We start from the raw sequence: 20,436 nt of genomic DNA on the forward strand, positions 1-20,436 counted from the left end.
TTTTTTTTTTTGCGAAATTTTTCGCTGCGATGCCCTCCCTCTTATTAGCTCCGCATTGTAGAATATACAAAGGTGAAGTTTCCGACTACCTCTTGCAATCATCACAGTACCATTTTCCCTTAGGTAGAGTCTCTAGGTTAATGCAAGGCAGGTGGAACCACTCTAGCTGACAGTTTTCTCCATCACAGCCAACCATTTCGCCGTATGCGATTTGGTTACAATAGCAATAAAGTGCTTCTCCATATTCGTTAGTCTTGGGGCGTTGGGAGTAGTCTTCGCGCGTTTGGCGCTTGCGTCGCCGAGCAGATGCAGCAGCAGCAGCTGAAGCACTGGCTGAACTGGGTGGTCCGCCCAGTTCCGCTTGCCGACGGCGCACGCTACCATCAATGGTAGAGCCAAGACTAGCACCGTTGCCGCTACCCGCATTTGCATAGGCAGCAGCTAGGCTGGAGGTTGCGCTGACCGCCAGAGGGCTTCCGATAGCTGGCGTTATGCCGTCAGCATGCTGCTGACGGCGAGCCGCCATCGCTTCCCTTCGCGACTCACTACGTAGGGCTTGCTGCGACTTGCTTTGTTGTTTCGATTCTATCTTTTTCATAAGCTCGTAGTGTAGGTGCATGGCAGGGTGGTTCCCGTTCCCCAGCCGCAGCTTTTCTGGTATTTCTTGGTTCTTCAGAGCAACTTCGTACGCCAATTCTGCCCGAGCGATCGACTTCTCCAATGCCTCACAGGCCAGCGCGGAAACATGCATTTTCTCTTCGAGCGATGGCATCAAATCCTGGAATTGCTGATCCACCCGTTGTATCCGGCCTTTGTCTTCTGAGTCCGTTAGCAACGCCTCAATCTCACGTTCCAACTCCGGGACCGCGTGTACGCATTTTGCGTCGATTTCTCTTAGTAAGGTCAAGTTACGCGCCACCTCCATTGGGAACTTTTCTATCACATCAGCAAGCTCGTTGAGCCCTGGGTATAGGTTTGCGGGCGTACTCATAGCTATAGACTTTTAAACGATGTGAGAACTGAGATGTTACCCTCCACCATGAGCGGGAGAGTTCTCCAGCTGTTTTCATTAAACTTCAGGTGGTCATTTCCTTTCGGTTCGCACCACGAACCCCGTACACCAAGAAAAGTTGGGATTATCTCATCCATTGCCGGGTAACCCTAGTGACTTTTCAAGAAGTTCCTTTGAGGAACTTTAAAGAACTCCAAGGTTTAAGATTTCTAATACCCTGTCGGCGTTAAATATTCTCCAACTACCATTAAGGCGTATAAATGTGTGACCCTATAATACCCGCCTTGATGTAAGCGACATATAAGATCAAGTAGTTTATCTCCTTTCTCACCAAAAATCTTTAACAATACTATTCTTTTCTGCAAATTGAGTCGCTTACTGAACTCTTTGAGATCCCATAACAGTCAGCTTAAATCTTGTTAGTCATCAAATCTTTCCTATACTATGTCTTCAACCCAAGAAGTAACTGAACCATTGAAAATTGATGAACCAAAAACAAAAAAATTATTTCCGTCGTCGGCTCTATACGAAAATGCTAAATCGCTAGCTGCTGGTGGAGTTGGTGGTGTGTGTGCCGTTCTTACCGGTCAACCTTTCGATTTATTAAAAGTTCGCTGTCAGTCCAACCAGGCATCTGGGACGCTTGACGCGATTCGTATAATTTTAGCCGAATCTAGGGCCTTGCCGGGAAATACTGCCATCAATGCAGTTCGAGGCTTCTACAAAGGTGTCATTCCACCCCTTTTGGGGGTTACTCCGATCTTCGCGATTAGTTTCTGGGGTTATGATATGGGTAAGCGCATAGTTGCTCCTTTTGGAGCGTCAGCGACGCTAAGTACGGCTCAGATGGCGACTGCGGGGTTTATCTCCGCAATTCCAACTACACTTGTGATGGCGCCAATGGAACGCGTCAAGGTGGTATTGCAAACTGGTTCTGCAGGTTCAATGGGTGCAGCTGCTAGGAAGATTCTTGCAACTGGTGGTATTAGCTCATTGTTCAAGGGTTCGCTTGCAACTTTGGCCCGTGATGGACCAGGTAGCGCAATTTACTTTGCTTCCTACGAAGTTACGAAGGCGTGGCTAAATGGCGGTAAGGATGCGAATGAATTGAGCATATCTAGTGTCTGTTTGGCAGGTGGTGTGGCGGGTATGTCTATGTGGATTGCGGTGTTTCCAATCGATACAATCAAGACTACTTTGCAATCCAGTCATGTGCGCCAAGGCATGCTGGAAGCAACTAAACAAATCTACAGCACCCGCGGTGGTGTGCGCGGGTTCTTCCCAGGGCTGGGACCTGCGTTGATGCGTGCATTCCCCGCCAATGCAGCTACTTTCTTAGGAGTTGAAATGACACGCTCCCTTTTCCTCAAGTACGGTATATAATATTAATTTAATAGGAACAGACCATTCCATGGTTATATGTGTAAATATCAAATATTGATGCTTATTATTGACTGTACTTGTACCACTCTTCAGGCTTGACCATGTCATTAGCGAGGTAGTATTTGTGAGTACATGAGAAAGACTTCCAGGTGAAGTCGGTTCTTGGGTCGCAGGCACAATTGCGTCCTTTACGCACCTTCTCTTCTATAGGACACTGCGTGAAAGGTGGGTGGTAGTAGCCAATGTCGTTGAAGTGGTGGATTTCATTACGGTCGAGGAAGAGCGCTGCAGCAATTGAGTGCACTGGCGCATCACCCCAACGTTCGTAGAAGAATCCGCCCTCATGGTCTAAGAAATCGAAGAACTTGCTGTAGGCTTCACCACGCCAGAAGTCCAATGAACCGACTTCAAAGTTCGACCAGAAGTGGCACATGTTATAGCTGCTACCCTCGTCGTCAGATATGAAGTTTAGCATATTATTGGGGTGGAGATACTGCGGATACTCCTTCAAAAACTTAGTCACGCTATCCCATAACGTCTTAACGGTGAGCTCGTACTCGTGAATTGATATCGCAAAACCGTACTTCTTGCCGTTCTGACGCATGAATTTGAACACATCGTAGTCTATATCACAATAGAACTTCACGTCCGGCTCCACTCTCCAGTACCAGTCGTAGTCCATTAGAAGTGGATGACGGTAGAAAAAGCCAGACTCATAACGGCACATATAACGGTAAGTAATGGAATCCCCATATATCACTCTCTGCTCCTGCATTTCCTTACGTACTTCAGCCGCACGCTCTTGGTCAATCCAAGATGGAAATGACCATTGTGATTCTGGCACGAGGCCATATTTAGCCTCTCCACTAACCAGGGCGCTGGTAACCCTTTTGAACTCATCTGAAAACTCCTCGTCATTTAAAAACACCCAATCGTATTGAAACTTTTTGTTAAATCTATCTTCCATATTCAAAATAGCGGGAAGCAACGAATATAAGTCCCCATTACGAGCCAAAGTAACAAAGGTTGCCTTTTCTCTTTCCTTATACTTCCTTGGGCTAGAAGGAGCTAAATGATAACGAAGGGTTGACCCTTTAACAGTATCACTTGGAATCCAAACATCCTTAGTAGTATCAGTGAGGTCGGCGCCTTTAAAGAACACCCATAGGGTAATAATCAGTACTGTCGCCGCAGCACCTAATTTCAAAAACCGTTCACCCTTCGATGATATTGGCATTTGGTTATGTTATATTTAGCTACTGGCTATAAGCAGTATTGATATAGTTAGCCTTAACAATTTTTTCCGTTCACAATTTTTCGTTTCACAGTCTGATTACTATTTCGAACTTAAAAGTTATTTTAGCATACGAAAAAGAGCTGGAGATTACTTTAACATCAAGAATATTTCAAATATTAAAAAGGCAGTTTCATAGAAGTTCATAAACAAGACAACATAAAAGTAAAACAGGTAATATACGTAGTAAAATGATTATTAGCTAGGATAATTAGATTTGTAGAATGACATTGAACTCAGAAGACTAATGCAAAGAGCGCTAAACGGTAATTTATACGACTTTTTTAGTTCGTATATAGTAATCGCTATACATAATCAAAATTTTTTGGGTCTTGTAATTAAGTTTGCCGTTACTGAATAAAAGGGCATCATATAAATTAGTTAGGCGAAATTGGACTACTGTCTATTTTGGTGTATTGTTATGTCGACGAATATATCTAGGAGTAGTAAGAGGTCTCTTTCGTCAGCAATTTCGAGTTTCTTTAGGCGATTTCCTGAGGGTACGCTTGGGCGTAGCAGTGAGAAGTCGTTTGATGTTGATAATGAGTATGAAAATGGGGCTATGATGGACTGCGATACCAGTAGTGAGACTGTTATTAAGCGCACGAGACACGAGTTAGAGAATGGATCCGCAGTTGGCGAGCATCGGGCACAACAGCGGCGACGGGCAGAGACATCTAAGTTGGCTGGACAATCGCCGCAATTGATATTGTACGAATCGGATGGTAATCTACGGCCGCCGGTGCTTCCAATTCTTCCGGCTCAGCGGTTGCGTATGTTGCGTTATAAGCAAGAGATACGCAGGCAGCAAATGCAAATGATACAGTTGGTCCCTTCGAGCCAGGATGAGGTGAGAGTGCTTACAGGGACATTAGGCGTATCTAACCAGGGTGAGAGGCTACAGAATACCTTGAGAAAGAGTGCAAATTTACGTGACAGACCTACTTCTTCTTTAAAAAAGGGCCGCCTTTGGTCAAGTGACTTTGAATATGATCTATCGGAGTATGATGTACTGAAGAAACAGAAGCTGAACGGCAGTCTCGCGCTGAATATCACCTCAGAAAGCCCCAAATTTGAGCAGCAGCTCTCACTCAAAAAGCATACATCGGGATTTGGGACACGAGGACCTCGGATGCTTTCTTCGAATCTTTCCACAACGCAGAAGAAGTTGCTACAGGGCGCTTCATCTGAACTAGTCGCCGACAGTAAGGATGCTACAAAAGGAAGCGATAAAAATGTGCTTTATATCAAGGAGGATAGGTCTGGTGGTAATGCCGGAGGTCCTTCAAAACAGCTACCTAGTATTGGTTTTGATTTCTTGTCTCGCAAAACACCATCTCAAACCACTGGTGATATAGATCCTACGGTCGATGAAGATGATAAAGCTGAGAAGAAAGGCTCAGGAAGTCAAATTGATGTAAACGACAATAAAAAAGACGTGGAATTGAAGGATTCGCTAGCGAAAAAGTCGCCGTCTCTAGCATTTAATCTTGGTCCAGCATCCAAACCATTGTTTGCAACACCTTCGAAGATTGAAACGAGGCCTGCTTCCGATGAGGGCGAAGAGAGGAGCAAGAAACGTGCCCATCGTTCCAGTAGTACTACGGCAGACGATAACGATGGAAAATTACCAGAGAAGACGAAGCCCACATTGGTATTTGGTACAACTGAGACGGAAAAGTCTAGTGCCTCACAGGTTACTCCTACGGTAGCTCAGAAGCCAACCTTCTCATTTGGTAGTACCCTGAACTCATTAGGGAAGTCTACCACATCGGGGGCTCCTAAAGATCTCAATCCTGTAGGTCTGTCATCGAAGCCCAAACTCACCTTTGCAGCAGCTAATGACAACTCTCCAAAAGAGACTAAACCAGGATTTGCATTTGGAGGAAGTAATGGTAAAAGTGATTTATCATCGAAACCAGAGTTTTCTTTTGGAGGGATTAAAGCTACTAGTGAATCAGATAAGAAGCCGGCCTTTACGTTTGGTGCCAACACCGACAAGAATGAGCCACCGGCAAAAGTGGCATTTTCATTTGGAGCAGCCAGCGATAAGGGTAAAACTGAGAGTAAGCCAGCGTTCACTTTTAGCAACAATTCTGATGAGAAGAAGGACCTAACACCTGCTCCATCTTTCTCATTTGGTGCTGCCAAACTTCCCACACAAAAGGAACCATCACCAAAACCAATTTCTTTGTTTGAGTCCAATAAGGTTGAGGGCGAAAAGAATAGCTCTCCGAAGCCATTCTCTTTTTCAACCACTAAATCGGAGGTTGAAGCTAACAAGACGCCAAGCTTTAGCTTTGGCGGTGCTCTGAAGGAGAAAAAACCAGCATCCATCGAGGAAACATCCAAAGACAAGTTCAATCCTGTCGCACCACAGGTTACAATTGCGGGTGCCTCTAGTCTTTTCAATGCGGCTCCATCCACCACTACGCCGAGTACTTTAACAAACGGCGGAACTTTCTCAGGCTTTGGGAACGATAATGCGAATAGTAAAAGCAACACACCTAGTGCTTCTGCGCAGGGTACGGTACCTTCCGCAAAAACCGGTGGATTTAAATTTGATTTATCAAATTTCAAGACCAATGTTCCTGCTGGCTCTAACCCCCCTGCTTTCAATTTACAAAACAACCAGTCAAATAGCAGCGCAAACGCACCAAGCAACACGTTTGGCTTTACAGGTGGGATTGCTTCGGTACCCACTGCCCCGCAACCACAACAGGCATCCACGACATTCAGTTTTGGCCAACCACCTCCAGCAAACAATAATTTCGGTTTTAATTCTGGATCTACAACAGCTAATAGTTCCCCCGCCTTTGGTACAAGCACTAATATTCAGCCGACTACCGGCTTTAACTTTGGCAATGCCGCCAATGGAATATCCACTCCACCTGTATTCAGCAACAGCGCCTCGCCTGCAGCAGCACCTGTGCCAGTTTCATTCCATCCATCAACATCAGTTAACATGAACTTTGGCGGCGCTACTAGTGGATTGAATCCTGCGCAAATCTTTGGACAACAACAGAACCAACCAGCAGCTCCCACAACTGGTTTTGGCGCTGCTCCTACCCAACTCCAGGCTATGCAAATGCCATCGGGAAGAAGGATAGCCCGGATGAGAGCAAGGAGAGGCTAAGTTAATTCCACTTATCGTCTTACCTAACAATGCATATACCTTCATTACTCTACGTACTCAAAATCTATTATAATCTAATGAATATAGCCATATGTACATGCCTGCACAGCTAACATCCCATGCAAGTGTATATTACAGACCTATTAAAACAGATTGCATTGGTTTTATATAGTAGACATTTGATTTAATAATATAAACTTGTTATAACGGATTGTTATGCATTTTACCAAATAGAATTCTCAATCTGGATAACAACTAGTTTAGTGGGTTTCGGATGGGATTTCAAAGACGATTTGCTTACCAGTCAACTTGTTGTAAACAGCTTGGAAAGATTCCAACTTGTAGTCAACTTGTTGAACGTCCTTGGAGTCCAACAAGACCTTTTGGATCTTGTTGCCACCAACCAAGTATCTGACTCTCTTACCGACAACTTCGGTTGGGAAGACCAAATCTTCCAAGATCTTGTCATGGACAGCAGTCAAAGTTCTGGATCTTGGTCTCTTTTGAGTTTGTCTGGATCTTCTAGATGGCTTTGGCAATATTCTTCTCTCGGCCAAGAAGATAACGTGACGGTCTTGGAACTTCTTCTCCAACTCTCTGGTCAACTTTATTTGGACCTTGTGGTACGCAGCCAAAGATGGGACTGGCACAAAGATGGCCAAAGCCTTCTTACCACCGGTAACCTCAATCTGTTAAACAAACGTTAGTAGCTGTTATTAGAACACATAGTTTTCCAGGACAAATAACATTTTCTCCCATCTCATCGAAAGCATTTATTACTTTCGTCTTAACATTCTGTAATTTTCATCAATTCACGGATCAAATTACCTGTCCTTAAATATGAAGGATCGTAGTGTAACATACTTCTCTGATGGACTTGAATTGTAATGGTCTCAAGTCAGCCTTCAACTCTGGGGAGGAGTTTTCCAAGTCAATGAAGGCTTGAGCAACTTGCAATTCCAATTCAGTTGGAGCTTGAGACAAAATCTTAGCTTGTGGAGCAGACATTATCGGTGCTTTGGTACTTGTTTATGCTATCAGGCCTCCAAAACTAAATACTTCAAATAGCTCTAATATTACGGGTATTAAACTTTACTGACTACTATGATGAAAATTTGGTTCGTCGTGGAGGGATAGACAGGATTCCGTCTGGGATGGGCTTCGTGGGACTGCTAGTTCCATCCGCGTAGTGTAGGCTGCAAGCCAGCTTAGGCGGGCGCTTGATCCCACGAGCCCACCGCAGTCCCACCGCGGCAGCTATCTTGAACGAGAAAACAGATTTCAGTCAGCGTGTACGGGTAACAAAACAAATGTATGGGTGTCAGTCACAAATACTCCTCTTAAAAATCGGAAGTGGTTTTCCGTATACCGTTATTTCCAGCAGTTAAAGCTGCGTAGGTCATATAGTAGGACAAACGCGAAACCTCAATCTTCTATGAAACGGTTACCTAAGATTACATAGTCCACGCATGCTAAGATTGACGCACGCACCCTGATGACATATTTTAAGCATTACATATTCTCCGCTCCACAGAACGTTACCAAGCGGGCACCTCTTGTCGTAGTAGGTGTAATGTCGTACATCGTTACGTATTAGTTCCTGTCCCCAAGATCATTTACTGTACGGTGAAAAAACGGAAACATTTCATCATCATAGGAGATGCGATAATTGCTTTCGTTGAAAGTTGAAAAGATGAGTCTTTCATTAATTATATAGGTTTAAAAAGCTCATCTGCAGTTACTTTTAATGATACATAAAATATCGTGTACTATTTTAGTTAGTTGATTCCGTGATTTGCCCAAAAAATTACGGTATTTGAGCCTGATGACATTGGTTGGAATTAGTGAATTGCCTTCATTAGGTGATGAATTGGAAAATGCTAAGAGGGCTGCATCTTATAGAGCTGTCGACGAGAACTTAAAATATTTCGAGCATAAGATTATTGGAATTGGAAGTGGCTCGACTGTTGCTTATGTGGCAGAGAGAATAGGGCAATACCAAGCAGAATACGCTGACAAGGTGGAATTTATATGCATTGCGACTGGGTTCCAATCTAGGGATTTGATAATCACCAACAAGCTTCGCTTAGCGTCTATCGAACAGTACCCTCATATTGATATTGCGTTTGATGGGGCCGACGAGGTAGATCACAATTTGCAATTGATCAAAGGCGGTGGTGGCTGCTTATTCCAGGAAAAATTAGTTTGCACTAGCAGTCAACAGCTAATTGTTGTTGCAGATGCTAAGAAGAAGTCTCCGAAGTATCTAGGTACCTGCTGGAAGAAAGGTGTACCTATCGAAGTGGTTCCTGGCGCCCATGTTTTTGTACAGAGTAAGTTGCGCGAGATAGAAGGCTTCGAGTTTGCGGAACTAAGGGACGGAGGCCAGTCGAAAGCTGGTCCTGCTATTACGGATAACAACAACTTTATAATTGATGCACACTTTGGGCAAATTCAAGACCCCATTGAGTTGCACTCAAGAATAAAGATGCTTGTCGGAGTTGTAGAAACTGGTTTATTTGTCAACAACGCCGAAAAAGTCTACTTTGGAACCCCAGATGGTAATGTCGAGGTCCTATCTAGGTAGCACAATTACTATGCCTTAAAACTTGTATTTGCAGCGCTTCCGTATGTACTATAAATACATTACTTTTTTATGACAGCAGACATAATTAATTGTAATTATATCCTATAGATATTCAATTAGTACGTATAAACCTACCGCCAAAGGTACTAGGCATATGGTAGTTCATACATAGCTGAGCACAGGAACCTCCTAGAAATATTAGCCAAGCTACGTTTACTTTCTCTTCGTATTATTCGCAATCCAAGAAAGCCCTTCTACAAGCCCCTGGCCCGCTAGCGCGTTGCTACCCACAACACACCATAACTGATTCTTCAGATTCTCACTCAATTGCAACAAATCAGACAGCTCGTGGGGGCTCAAGGCACCCCGCAAATCTTGCTTGTTTGCCAAGACAAGCAATACAACATCCTCCATCTCTTTCTCGCCAATTATACTGTACAACTCCTCTTTTGCCTCATTCAGCCTCTCCTTATCATGAGAATCAATAACAAAAATCAATGCTGTCGTAGCTGGGAAATAGTGTCTCCACAGCGGACGTAACCGCTCTTGTCCACCTACATCCCACATGTTAAATTTCACATTCCTAAAAGTCACAGTCTCAACATTAAACCCAACTGTAGGCGCCGAAGTCCTAATCTTATTAAGCTTTAATTTATACAGAATCGTAGTCTTACCAGCGTTATCCAGACCCAACATCAGGATCTTCATCTCACGAGACCCAAATAACTTCCCTAATACCTTCGAAAAAGAATTTCCCATCGCTACCTACTATCTATATCCACTACTCTTAATTGAGCAATAACTTAAGCACACCAACGCTCTACCAAGCTATATGAATGCCACCTTTGACTTTCTTCTTTCCTATATTTGCAATGTATAGTGGATCTGTTCCCTTTAAAGTACTTTTTCTAAATCATTATAACCAGGTTTCAGAAGTAGAAAAGTGTAAACACCACCTTCTTCACACCATAAAACTTGCGATATATCATTTTTTATTGATCGTTATAACGGAATATTAGTCTTATTAGTCTGTTAAAACCTATCGAAACCTATATTGAAACTTAATTGATGCCTTGGGATCATCCTCTATTAAAATATAGGCTCTCACAATCCCCAGTAGTATTCGCTACAGTAGTTCTGTAAATAGCAGTACAGCAGCCACTAAGCGCCCATTCATCTCGCTATAGGGCTTTATATGCTTTGCCTTTTGGTGGGGCTCTTAATTATGACGTTATATTTTAAATGCTCTTCATAATGAAAAATAGTTTGATCCTTAACTAATCGTTATCTATTTTGTTAGGAGCAATAAATAAACAAGGTATTTTGAACGGTGTCAGCTACTACGCTTGAGTTTAAGGTCGTATAGGTAGCAACGTTGATTTGAAGAGTTCAGAGTTAAGAGAGCATTATTGTGTGTATGCTAAATGATTGATCTGACAATACCCCCACGCTTACCTCCTGAGGCAGTTGAGCAGCTGAAATTGGTTATAGCGGACTTTGCGGAAGGAAATCTGACACATAAGGGCTATCTATCAAAACGACAGTATATAATCGAGTCTGCTCAGCAGCTAACGCCCACTTCAAAAGATACGGTAAGTGTTGTAAGTTTGCCGCATTCGAGCGGTAGTATATCGGTGGCACAGTCACAGCGCCAATCTCAACTTATGTCATCACCTGTTTCAGCAGTTGAAAGTCGGAATCGGTCTATAATGTCAACTTACCGATCGCAAGCGGCCAACGAGTATTCATCCTATGACACGGAGCCAGGCTACAGTGTTACTACTTCCAACTCGCAGCGTCACTCTCAAAACCAGGGGGGATTGAGAAATTCATGCCGATATAAACTGAAATGCAAAGACGGCACGTACAAGCCGATGATGCCGTTACTGCCGAGGGTAGTACCCCAGCAGCATTTTACGACTGAGTCCTTGCCATTCATTCTACGCTCAAGATCTAGGCTGTATCACCGTGATGTTGCTATGATTGGGGTTAATGCAAGGGGCAAGGAGACGAGCATAACATGGGAGAAATTGTATTTGAAGGCGGAAATGGTGGCGAATAAGTTAGGGAGATCGGGCATGTACAGCATGGACAAGGTACTGTTATGGTATGAGAGTGGGGATGCGATCGAGTTTGCTGTGGCGTTATTTGGCTGTTTTATCGCGGGCGTAACAGCCGTGCCAGTATCGCTGGAAATATACACACTGGTTGAGATTACTGAAATTGTTAAGCTGACGAACTCTAACTTTGTTTTAATATCAGAAGAATGCTTTAAGCAAATTGAAAACTTGCATACAGAGACGTCGAAGCTGAATCTACTAAAAAGCGGCCTCTTCAACAATATTACGTTCTTGAAGACAGAGGACTTGGGGATGTATACGAAGGCCAAGAAGTCCGCGCCTACCTTTGATATACCGAAGGTGTCCTATATTGAATTTACCAGAACACCGTTAGGAAAGTTATCTGGTATCGTTATGAAACATAAAGTACTAGGGAGGCAGTTCGAAAATTTTGCTGATATTTTGAATTCTAGGTCTAATGGTGCTTGGAAAAAGGGAGATGTTCGTCGCCCATACTCGCAAGCTAGCAAATCTGCACATCCTTATGTTATTTTATCCAGTTTAGACCCAACACGATCCACCGGCCTAATTTTGGGGATATTATTCAATGTTTTCAGTGGAAACTTGTTACTTTGTTTGCATCCGAGCGTATTAAGGAAGCCTGGCGGTTATGAATCTATAATTAACAAATACAGGGCTGATATATTGCTGAATGATCAGCTATTGTTGAAACAGGTTGTTATTAACTACTTAGAAAACCCAGAAGTTACAATTTCCAGAAGATTTCGAATTGATTTCAGTTGCATTAAATGGTGTGTAACTTCGTGTACGACAATTGATACCGAGGTGAGCGATATGATTGTTCACAAATGGTTAAAAAACTTGGGCTGTGTGGATGCTGCGCAAGCGTATTCACCAATGCTGACACTTTTAGACTTTGGAGGTGTTTTCATATCGGTACGTGATCAGATAGGCAAAGTAGATCGCTTTCCCATGCATGATACAAAACATATATTACAAGATGATGTTTTCATTGATAAAGAAAAGTTGAAGGATGGAATTGTCCAACCCAGTATCTTTGCTATGATAAATCCCTCTAGTTCTACAAAGGACTACCTTCGCCTTGCTACATTTGGATATCCTATAATGGACGCATACGCATGTATTGTTGATCCTGATACAAAAATTTTGGTAGAAGATTTAACGGTTGGTGAAATTTGGATTTCAGCTCCTAGTGTGACTGACGAGTTTTACCATATGGATAAGCTAACAGAGTTTGTGTTTAACGCCAAGCTCAATTTCAAAAACATGATTTCCCTTCTTGAGTCGACTGAACCTAACTGTTCTCAAGATACATATTTAGCTAATATGGATAGGTTGACGGCTATTATGTCTGTAATATCTCCTGACACTCCATTTTTGAGGACCAAAATAGTTGGGTTCATACACAATGGTAAGATCTATACACTATCTTTGATTGAGGACATGTTTCAGCAGAATAAGTTAATCAGGCTGGGAAATTGGGCGCATACATCTGACCTCAGTAGGGGAATAAAAATACAACCAAAGCCTGATAATGCAAGTGTTATAACTGATAAAAGGTCATCTGCCTCTTTAGAATCTAATAATCGGGTGGTACAGATCTTTTACTTTCAGCATATAAGCGAAAATTTGGTTCGAGCAGTAGATAAGGTTTCTGAAGTTGCTGCATTTGAGATGCCGACTAGAAATGATGAACATCTATTGGTTATAGTAGTTGAGAGCCCCCTAGTGGGGAACTCTTTATCTGCTGCTGTAAATATTATCGGCGAAAATGGAGCTAAGTCAGATAAAAAATCAAACATGGAACAGAGATTGAATACACTTACAGACGAGATATACAAGGTTTTATGGATCTTGCACAGGATTCAACCTTTCTGTTGTTTAGTTGCTCCACCTGGCTCTTTGCCACGAAGATATTGCTCTTTTGAGATAGCGAATAGAACTGTTGAAAAGAAATTTCTCAGTGGTTTACTTGAAACTAAATTTGTCAAATTCCAGTTGGACAATCTCATTTTAGATTTCGTACCACATTCACATTACTATAATGAGAGCATATTCTCAGAGCGACTTTCGAAATTGAGGCATGATGCGATCGGAAGACACATATTATACCACTATAATGTTCCTCCAGAAAAGACTTGGCAAACAACAGGTGTTAATTACAAGGAAAAATCATTTGATGATAGAACTGGGGTAGAGATCACAAAATTTAGTACAATATTGGATATATTACAATGGAGAGTTGACAGTCAGGAAAATGATTTTGCTTACGGCAACGGGTGCACATATAACACTGTAACTTCTACTGCCAATCAGAATAGGAAATTCTCTTGGCAATTATTTGACTCATTAATTGCTTCTTATGTGAAGAAGATTGTTGATTCTAAAACTCCGTTGAGGAGAGGTGATTACGTGATAGTCATGGCGGACAATAAGGTTGAATATGTGGCAATGATTATGGCATGCTTTTCTTGCCGTTTAATTGCCATTCCACTACCACTCCTAAATGATCAGTATAGTTCAGAGGAGGCGAACTTTCTAATAAGTGTCATTAGGAGTTATAACGTACAAAGAATATTTGCTGACTATAGGGCTCACGCAATTTTGGAACAGAATGCTCAATTGGGCGTTCAATTAAAGAAATACAAAAATTTACCAAAGGTCACAGTTTTTAGTAAGTTGACACCAAGGGCTGGCTACAGTGTTAGAGGATATCAGAAAATCTTGCTCGAAAGGTATGGTCCTATTATGAAAGATGACATTTGTACCGTATGGATTGATCGTGAGCATGATGCTGTCACTGATTTAAATGTTGTGATGTCTCATGGCTCGCTGCTTATGATGTGTAAGGTTTTGAAGGAAACCTTACATATGTCAAGCGATAATCCATTGTTTTCCATGTGTTGCTATACTGTTAACATAGGTTTTCTCTACAGCTGTATGCTTGGAATTTATGTTGGTACGACAACAAACTTATTCAGCCCCACTGAATTCAATTCTAATCCTAATGAGCTGCTTGTTGGCTTACAAAATACCAACGTCAAAGATATAGTCCTTACTCCAGATATTTTATACATCATAATGGACCGTGGAACAAATATTATTGAAAAACAGAAAAAGTTTTTGTTTCCTAATAACAAGACCAAGAACTCCAAGGCAATCTCTGCTGGCCTTCAAACCCATTTTTTACAGGATATTCATAATATTATGATACCTTTCCGTGGGAGGCCCAGGTTTCAGCCTATAAAAGCTTTATTAGAAAAATATCCCCTTGCAGGCGTATCACCAATTCAACTTAACTACGTGTACCAGCATCACTTCAATCCTTTTATTTCATTGCGTTCCTACATGGGTATTCCGCCTGTTGATATATATTTGGACCCTGTTTCTTTACGTGAAGGTGTACTCCGTGAAATGGATCCAAATACGATAGAGGGTGATAGCGTAAAGTACACTATACACCTACAAGATTCTGGGATTGTTCCTGCATGCACCGAAGTCTCTATCGTAAATCCTGAGACAATGCAACCCTGTTATGAAAATGAAATAGGTGAGATTTGGTGCTGTTCTGAGGGAAACATTTTTGATTATGCAATTGGCGATCTTTCAAGACCCTCAAACCCTAAGTTGCAAGAAAATGTGAAGAACGGATTTACGAGAAACGAATTTATTAACCGGCAGTTAAGGGCTAAAATGCAGACTAAAGATAATGGATTATCATATTTAAGAACTGTGGACCTAGGTTTTATTAAAAAGGTTATCAAGGAAGATGGAGATGGAAAAACAAAGGAATACTCAGTATTATATGTTCTCGGAAGCATCAATGAGACAATTGACATACTTGGATTGACCCATTTTGTAATTGATTTAGAAGGTACGGTAAGAAAAGCTCATCAGAGCATTCGGAATTGCATGATATCTAAGTGTGGTGGATTACTATGCTGTCTAGTTGAATGTAATCCACGAATAGAAACACCAGAATATTCGTCATTAACCCCTTTGATTGTTAATTTACTATTTATTGAGCATGGAATTATTCTTGACCTGTGTTGTTTTGTTAAGCCGAACTCTATGAAATACATGGTTAAGGACTGGCAGATAAACAGAATGAGAATATTAGGTGATTGGCTAGCGGAAAAATTAGATATAGAGTCACAGTTTGGTGTCAATATTGGGGAAAATAACTCCATATATTTGCTTTCTGACTTTGAGAACAATAGATCCAGTAATGTTCGAACATAACCTCGTGTTATATTTATCATGAAGAACTCACAGTAGTATGGCATCCATTGGACGTTGAAGTTTCAGTAATGAATTATTTTTGAAATACCTATATTAATAGCAATTTAGGCAATTCAGGTATGTAATAATCATAGATTAGCTGCTCACAAATGCATATTCGATTTTAATACATATGTCACCAATGTCGGTAAAGTAAACATTAGCAAGGGATATTGTAACAAGAGGAAAAACGCAATACAATCTAACTGGATGGTTTCAGTCGCATCTATTGGTGTATAACTTGCAGTAAAATATATCGTAGCAGTCATTGTGGGCAAGGACCAATTAATCACTGTTACAAAGAGCACCATTCTATCGTCTTCCCAGCTTACCCAACCTGTTTTTGTCAATGCCCAGCACCATAATACACCAATTATTGGCATTACAATCAATTTCAAAAACACTAAAGTTACTGCAGTCTTCCAGAAGCCCGGATACAAGCCCGATAGTTTTAACCTTGATAATGTTGCACCTAAAATCAAAATTGCGAAAGGAACAGAGGCGGCACCAACGTATTCTGCAAAATCAATGACAAAGCTCAACACTGGTTGATTATCTGGCGCCTGATGCATATCAACAGTAGTTGGGGTTCTAACGAATAGAGCTTTTAGCCATGGTACAAATGCAATTATCAATGACACAATAACTGCCATTGAGCATGGCCTTAAACAGTTCATGAAGAAGAAGACAATATGGTTAGCAAATGGAAATTTACTTAGCCTTTTTGGCAACTTGCGACCAGATTCCTTAATATCCTTGCTACTGATAGTGGCATCAGTAGTCAATATCCGCGTTAACGTAGACGTCTGATTCGCCAACGCTATAGGTGCAAAAGGAATGCCGGTAGAATCAGAAGCTACAGAATCCTCACTAAGTGTTCTTCGCCTGCCAAATCTGTCAACGTGTGAGTATTCTCTCACTAACTCGTTCATGCCCGCGCGCGTGCGGCGAAGATCTATGGATCGTACAGTAGACACAAGAGAATTGCTCCGGTGGTGAGAGCTAGAATATGTCGCATGACTATCCCTTCGCGACCTATTTGCATTTGTCAGCGGTATCGGTACCATCTTGTCAGGACTATGGCCATTGCTTGATATTACGGTACTAGGAGATGGCTCCGCCGGCAGTGACGGTAAATCAGCGACAGACGCGCCCAAGTCCGCCACCATCTCTTCATCCTCAATGTCCTCTTCCACTAACTGGCGTGGAGATGCCGTAGAAGTGCTCTTGCTATGCGATGTCACCTCGTTTTTAGTTTCGTGCAGATCATTCTCCTCATCTCGGTACTTGAAATCAGACTCTATAAGCCTGAACCCTCCTAGGTTAAACACACACACCATCATCACCGTCAGATAGATAATAGAGTTTGCCACCCCCTTGTTACCCTCATCCGGCGTGAACACAGAACTCTTAGCCAACGTCTGCAAGTATGCAATCGGCAAATCACCGATATTGGGAAACATGTTACCTGCAAGCATCCCATTCCTCCATTCCCGTGGCACTGGCAAGATCTTACGAACCACAAGCGCAGACAGTAGCCCAGCTCCAAATAATAGCATCGACGACAAACATATTATCCCAACGTTTTTTATATCCCCAATGTCAATGTTAGACACAATTTTATTAAATGACAATAACGGCATGAGAACCATTAATACCAAGTCTGATACAGCTCTAGTACCATCAACACTAAATATATTATACCTTCCTAAAAGATAACCAGTACCCATAATCAAATATATCTTTATTATGGGCTTTACAGCAATCCAAATCGCTTGCCCTAACGAGAGCGACATTTATAACCACCAATCAACCTATAAAGCTCTCCAGATCAACTACTATTACTATTTAAACGGCAAATTAACCGCTAAAGTACTCCTTTTTTATATAGTAAGTCTAGTATGTGGCACGCAACTATTCAAACTCGTTTTCTACTGAGCCTTTTTCTTATATTTATAGAATAAAAGCCCTCAATGCCAATAAACATTAGGAACCACATCTCCACTTATTCTAAATACCCAGATAACCACTGCTGGCCGCTCCGGAACATATTCCGGGTCTAAAGGTACCAAATGAACCTCCGAGGTCACTTCACCGTGAAATGTAGGGCTGTATTTATGTGCGCCAGTTCGCGCCCATTGTTTCGTTTAATTGGGGCACCAGTCGCTACCACCAATCCTCTCAAAGTTCTTAGACTCTTCAGGACCCGTAACATGCCAGTTACGTTGCTCTGGCGCTTGCTTATATAGTCGTATAGACTCTATAACTTGTTGCGACGTCTGCGTGTCAGCACTACTTGTACTCCCTTGTAAAGACTCTATACAAAATGGTCGGACCATTGTACAAGAACATGTAGAATAAATATTTAGGGATAGAGCAGGATTATCACGACAAATAATCATCCGAATTATTGGCTGTAGAGTATCAATATTGGCATATACCGTAGTGGCTTAGGAATTTTAAATTCAGGTGTGATTTCACAGATACCACTTTAACTCAGGAAAGCAGATAAATTGACTTTAACTAGTAATAAAATTGCCGTTTTGTTGAAGAGATCGAATAGCATTGCTGCGTACTCTTTCTACAGGAGACTGAGGGCTAAGAAAAAGTCGCGAGCACTGGGAAAGTCTGAGGAATCGATGATGATGTCTGAGAGTAGTAGTTCTAGCTGTAGTCGGAGGCAACGGTTACTTAACATGATGAGAACAACGAAAGACGTTTACATCCCCGCGGTTCAGAATTCACTATCACAGGCAAAGCTGTCGCTTAAGAACTACTACAATAGCTATGAGGAGTCTGGGGAGACTCTCCCCTTCGACAGGTCTATTATGGAGGTTAGTGACCGGGAGTTGCAGCTTATATGCTATCCGTCCTATACAAGGATAGGGACTGACAAGTCTTACGTTACGGAGGTGCGTGGGATGGTCTATACGAATGGTAAGATGAACAGGAGGAACCGGTTAATTTTCTCTATTTGCAAGCAGCTTATCAAGCCAACGGCTTCACCGGACATTGAGAAGGAGCTTGAAAGCGTGCTTGTCGATGATTCCATAGGGAGCAAGGACACACTCTGCTCGTCGGCGACTGTGAACAGCAGCGATTCTTCGTCGGTATCCTCGTCATTTTCTGCGGGGTCCAACTCAACTGCCACTAGCCAGCACTTCCAGGAGGAGATTCTTCGTGAGCGCCTTGCTGGCTTTTTGAACAAGACGATTCCCAGAATGCCCATAATCGTGGATCTTGTGGACAGGGATGGGAACCAGGAGACGGAATTCACTAGCACGGACGAGTATGGGTTGTTTCAAATCCACACCAATACATCTTTTTTGCCAAGGATGATACGAGTTACTGTTGATGTTAGCACACCAATATCTACTAGGTACGACACGAATTTGATCGAGGACTCCGGAATTGCGGTTATTAGTGATATAGATGATACAATAAAACATACAGGGGTGGTAGGCGACAAGCGTTCTGTATTCTGCAATGTGTTCGTGAACAGCTTCAGCACATGGTTAATCAGGGGGATGTCTTTGTGGTATAACACGTTGAAGGACTCTGAGAACGTGGACTTCTTTTATGTTTCAAACTCCCCATACCAGATATATCCGACATTGAGGCAATACATATCCAACGAGTACCCTATGGGTCCTATATTCTTAAAGCAATACGCCGGCAACCTACTCTGCAGCTTAATCTCCTCATCTGCCAAATTGAAGATTCCATCGATTGCGCAAATTTGCAGCGACTTCCCTAACAAGAAGTTCATCTTAGTAGGGGATTCAGGCGAAGAGGACCTAGAGGCATATGTGGCAACAGCCAGAAATTTCCCCAGTCAAATCATAGGTATATACATTCGCAGCTGTAAGGAATCGATGAGCGACGATCCGGCAAAGGATTGGGCTGTTATGGACGAACTAAATTCGATTATATCTGAGAAGTACCTTTCTGTAATACGCAGAAATACATCTGGAAAGAACAAGAAGAAGATATCTCCTCCTATACCACCGAAGAAAATACGCATTACCAAGGAACAAGAAGAAGACATTAAGAAATCCAAACTATTGTGCTCTAACACGCGTTTGGATAAAATACATTCACCAAAGACTGCATCGCCATTAATACATTCCATTAATGAAACAAAAGGACAGCCGCCATGCGCGGTTAACATTCCACCGCAGGTCCCTCCAAGACATTGTTCAAGGCAATCTCTATCTCAATCTCCAACAGAAACAACAAAGAGTGCCATTGCATTACAACAACAGGATGACTATGCGCTATATTCATTGTCTTTGGATAACAAGGCAGAGGAGTGGAAGATTAGATTGATCAAAGCAATCAATACCTTGCTGGACAGTGGAGTAGAGGCAAGATTCATGTTTTTTAAGGATGCTGATATTTGCATTGAGGACAGTATTTCAAAGATTAGGTCTATCAAAGAGTAATTCTATGAAAAAGGTCTAGAGCATTACAATTCTCTTCTAGGACGGAAGAGATAAGCAGCATAGCCACTGGATATTATGGTTTTTCCTTATCGTTAGGAAAGAAGTACTCCTTTTCTAATGCAAAATGTGCACAATTGTCTATACATTTATATACATATGGAGAAGTGAAATTTGTTTAGAGAGAAACGAAATAAAT

The 20,436-nt window shown here is 42.0% G+C and overlaps 10 protein-coding genes and 1 non-coding gene across 11 annotated transcripts; 5 read left to right on the forward strand and 6 right to left on the reverse strand.

The window, feature by feature from the left end:
* Nucleotides 1–85: 85 nt before the first annotated feature.
* On the reverse strand, nucleotides 86–991 carry PHO23 (Pho23p; the record flags this gene model as incomplete). Its single annotated transcript, XM_018133337.1, has 1 exon — nucleotides 86–991. One exon carries the CDS (start codon nucleotides 989–991, stop codon nucleotides 86–88), a length of 906 nt encoding a protein of 301 aa, XP_017988537.1.
* Nucleotides 992–1,456: 465 nt separating this feature from the next.
* Nucleotides 1,457–2,395, forward strand: CRC1 (carnitine:acyl carnitine antiporter; the record flags this gene model as incomplete). Its single annotated transcript, XM_018133336.1, has 1 exon — nucleotides 1,457–2,395. One exon carries the CDS (start codon nucleotides 1,457–1,459, stop codon nucleotides 2,393–2,395), a length of 939 nt encoding a protein of 312 aa, XP_017988538.1.
* A 64-nt stretch (nucleotides 2,396–2,459) lies between these two features.
* Nucleotides 2,460–3,632, reverse strand: KTR1 (alpha-1,2-mannosyltransferase KTR1; the record flags this gene model as incomplete). The annotated part of the gene is made up of 1 exon (XM_018133335.1): nucleotides 2,460–3,632. One exon carries the CDS (start codon nucleotides 3,630–3,632, stop codon nucleotides 2,460–2,462), a length of 1,173 nt encoding a protein of 390 aa, XP_017988539.1.
* Nucleotides 3,633–4,110: 478 nt separating this feature from the next.
* On the forward strand, nucleotides 4,111–6,825 carry NUP1 (FG-nucleoporin NUP1; the record flags this gene model as incomplete). The annotated part of the gene is made up of 1 exon (XM_018133334.1): nucleotides 4,111–6,825. The coding sequence occupies one exon, from the start codon at nucleotides 4,111–4,113 to the stop codon at nucleotides 6,823–6,825; it is 2,715 nt and encodes a 904-aa protein (XP_017988540.1).
* A 260-nt stretch (nucleotides 6,826–7,085) lies between these two features.
* RPS7A (40S ribosomal protein eS7) lies at nucleotides 7,086–7,833 on the reverse strand (the record flags this gene model as incomplete). The annotated part of the gene is made up of 2 exons (XM_018133333.1): nucleotides 7,086–7,514; nucleotides 7,690–7,833. 2 exons carry the CDS (start codon nucleotides 7,831–7,833, stop codon nucleotides 7,086–7,088), a joined length of 573 nt encoding a protein of 190 aa, XP_017988541.1.
* An 817-nt stretch (nucleotides 7,834–8,650) lies between these two features.
* On the forward strand, nucleotides 8,651–9,412 carry RKI1 (ribose-5-phosphate isomerase RKI1; the record flags this gene model as incomplete). Its single annotated transcript, XM_018133332.1, has 1 exon — nucleotides 8,651–9,412. One exon carries the CDS (start codon nucleotides 8,651–8,653, stop codon nucleotides 9,410–9,412), a length of 762 nt encoding a protein of 253 aa, XP_017988542.1.
* Nucleotides 9,413–9,625: 213 nt separating this feature from the next.
* On the reverse strand, nucleotides 9,626–10,171 carry ARF3 (Arf family GTPase ARF3; the record flags this gene model as incomplete). The annotated part of the gene is made up of 1 exon (XM_018133331.1): nucleotides 9,626–10,171. The coding sequence occupies one exon, from the start codon at nucleotides 10,169–10,171 to the stop codon at nucleotides 9,626–9,628; it is 546 nt and encodes a 181-aa protein (XP_017988543.1).
* Nucleotides 10,172–10,294: 123 nt separating this feature from the next.
* On the reverse strand, nucleotides 10,295–10,314 carry AW171_hschr63503. Its single transcript, XR_001930116.1, has one exon. It is a non-coding gene; the product is annotated as an HFLSNR18 (small nuclear RNA).
* A 522-nt stretch (nucleotides 10,315–10,836) lies between these two features.
* Nucleotides 10,837–15,756, forward strand: CMR2 (Cmr2p; the record flags this gene model as incomplete). Its single annotated transcript, XM_018133330.1, has 1 exon — nucleotides 10,837–15,756. The coding sequence occupies one exon, from the start codon at nucleotides 10,837–10,839 to the stop codon at nucleotides 15,754–15,756; it is 4,920 nt and encodes a 1,639-aa protein (XP_017988544.1).
* Nucleotides 15,757–15,899: 143 nt separating this feature from the next.
* On the reverse strand, nucleotides 15,900–17,591 carry ECM3 (putative ATPase ECM3; the record flags this gene model as incomplete). The annotated part of the gene is made up of 1 exon (XM_018133329.1): nucleotides 15,900–17,591. One exon carries the CDS (start codon nucleotides 17,589–17,591, stop codon nucleotides 15,900–15,902), a length of 1,692 nt encoding a protein of 563 aa, XP_017988545.1.
* Nucleotides 17,592–18,434: 843 nt separating this feature from the next.
* APP1 (phosphatidate phosphatase APP1) lies at nucleotides 18,435–20,240 on the forward strand (the record flags this gene model as incomplete). The annotated part of the gene is made up of 1 exon (XM_018133328.1): nucleotides 18,435–20,240. One exon carries the CDS (start codon nucleotides 18,435–18,437, stop codon nucleotides 20,238–20,240), a length of 1,806 nt encoding a protein of 601 aa, XP_017988546.1.
* Between the last annotated feature and the right edge of the window lie 196 nt (nucleotides 20,241–20,436).

The sequence above is a fragment of the Eremothecium sinecaudum genome, chromosome VI (genome assembly GCF_001548555.1).
Source record: "Eremothecium sinecaudum strain ATCC 58844 chromosome VI, complete sequence".
In the NCBI taxonomy this organism is placed as follows: Eukaryota; Fungi; Ascomycota; class Saccharomycetes; order Saccharomycetales; family Saccharomycetaceae; genus Eremothecium; species Eremothecium sinecaudum.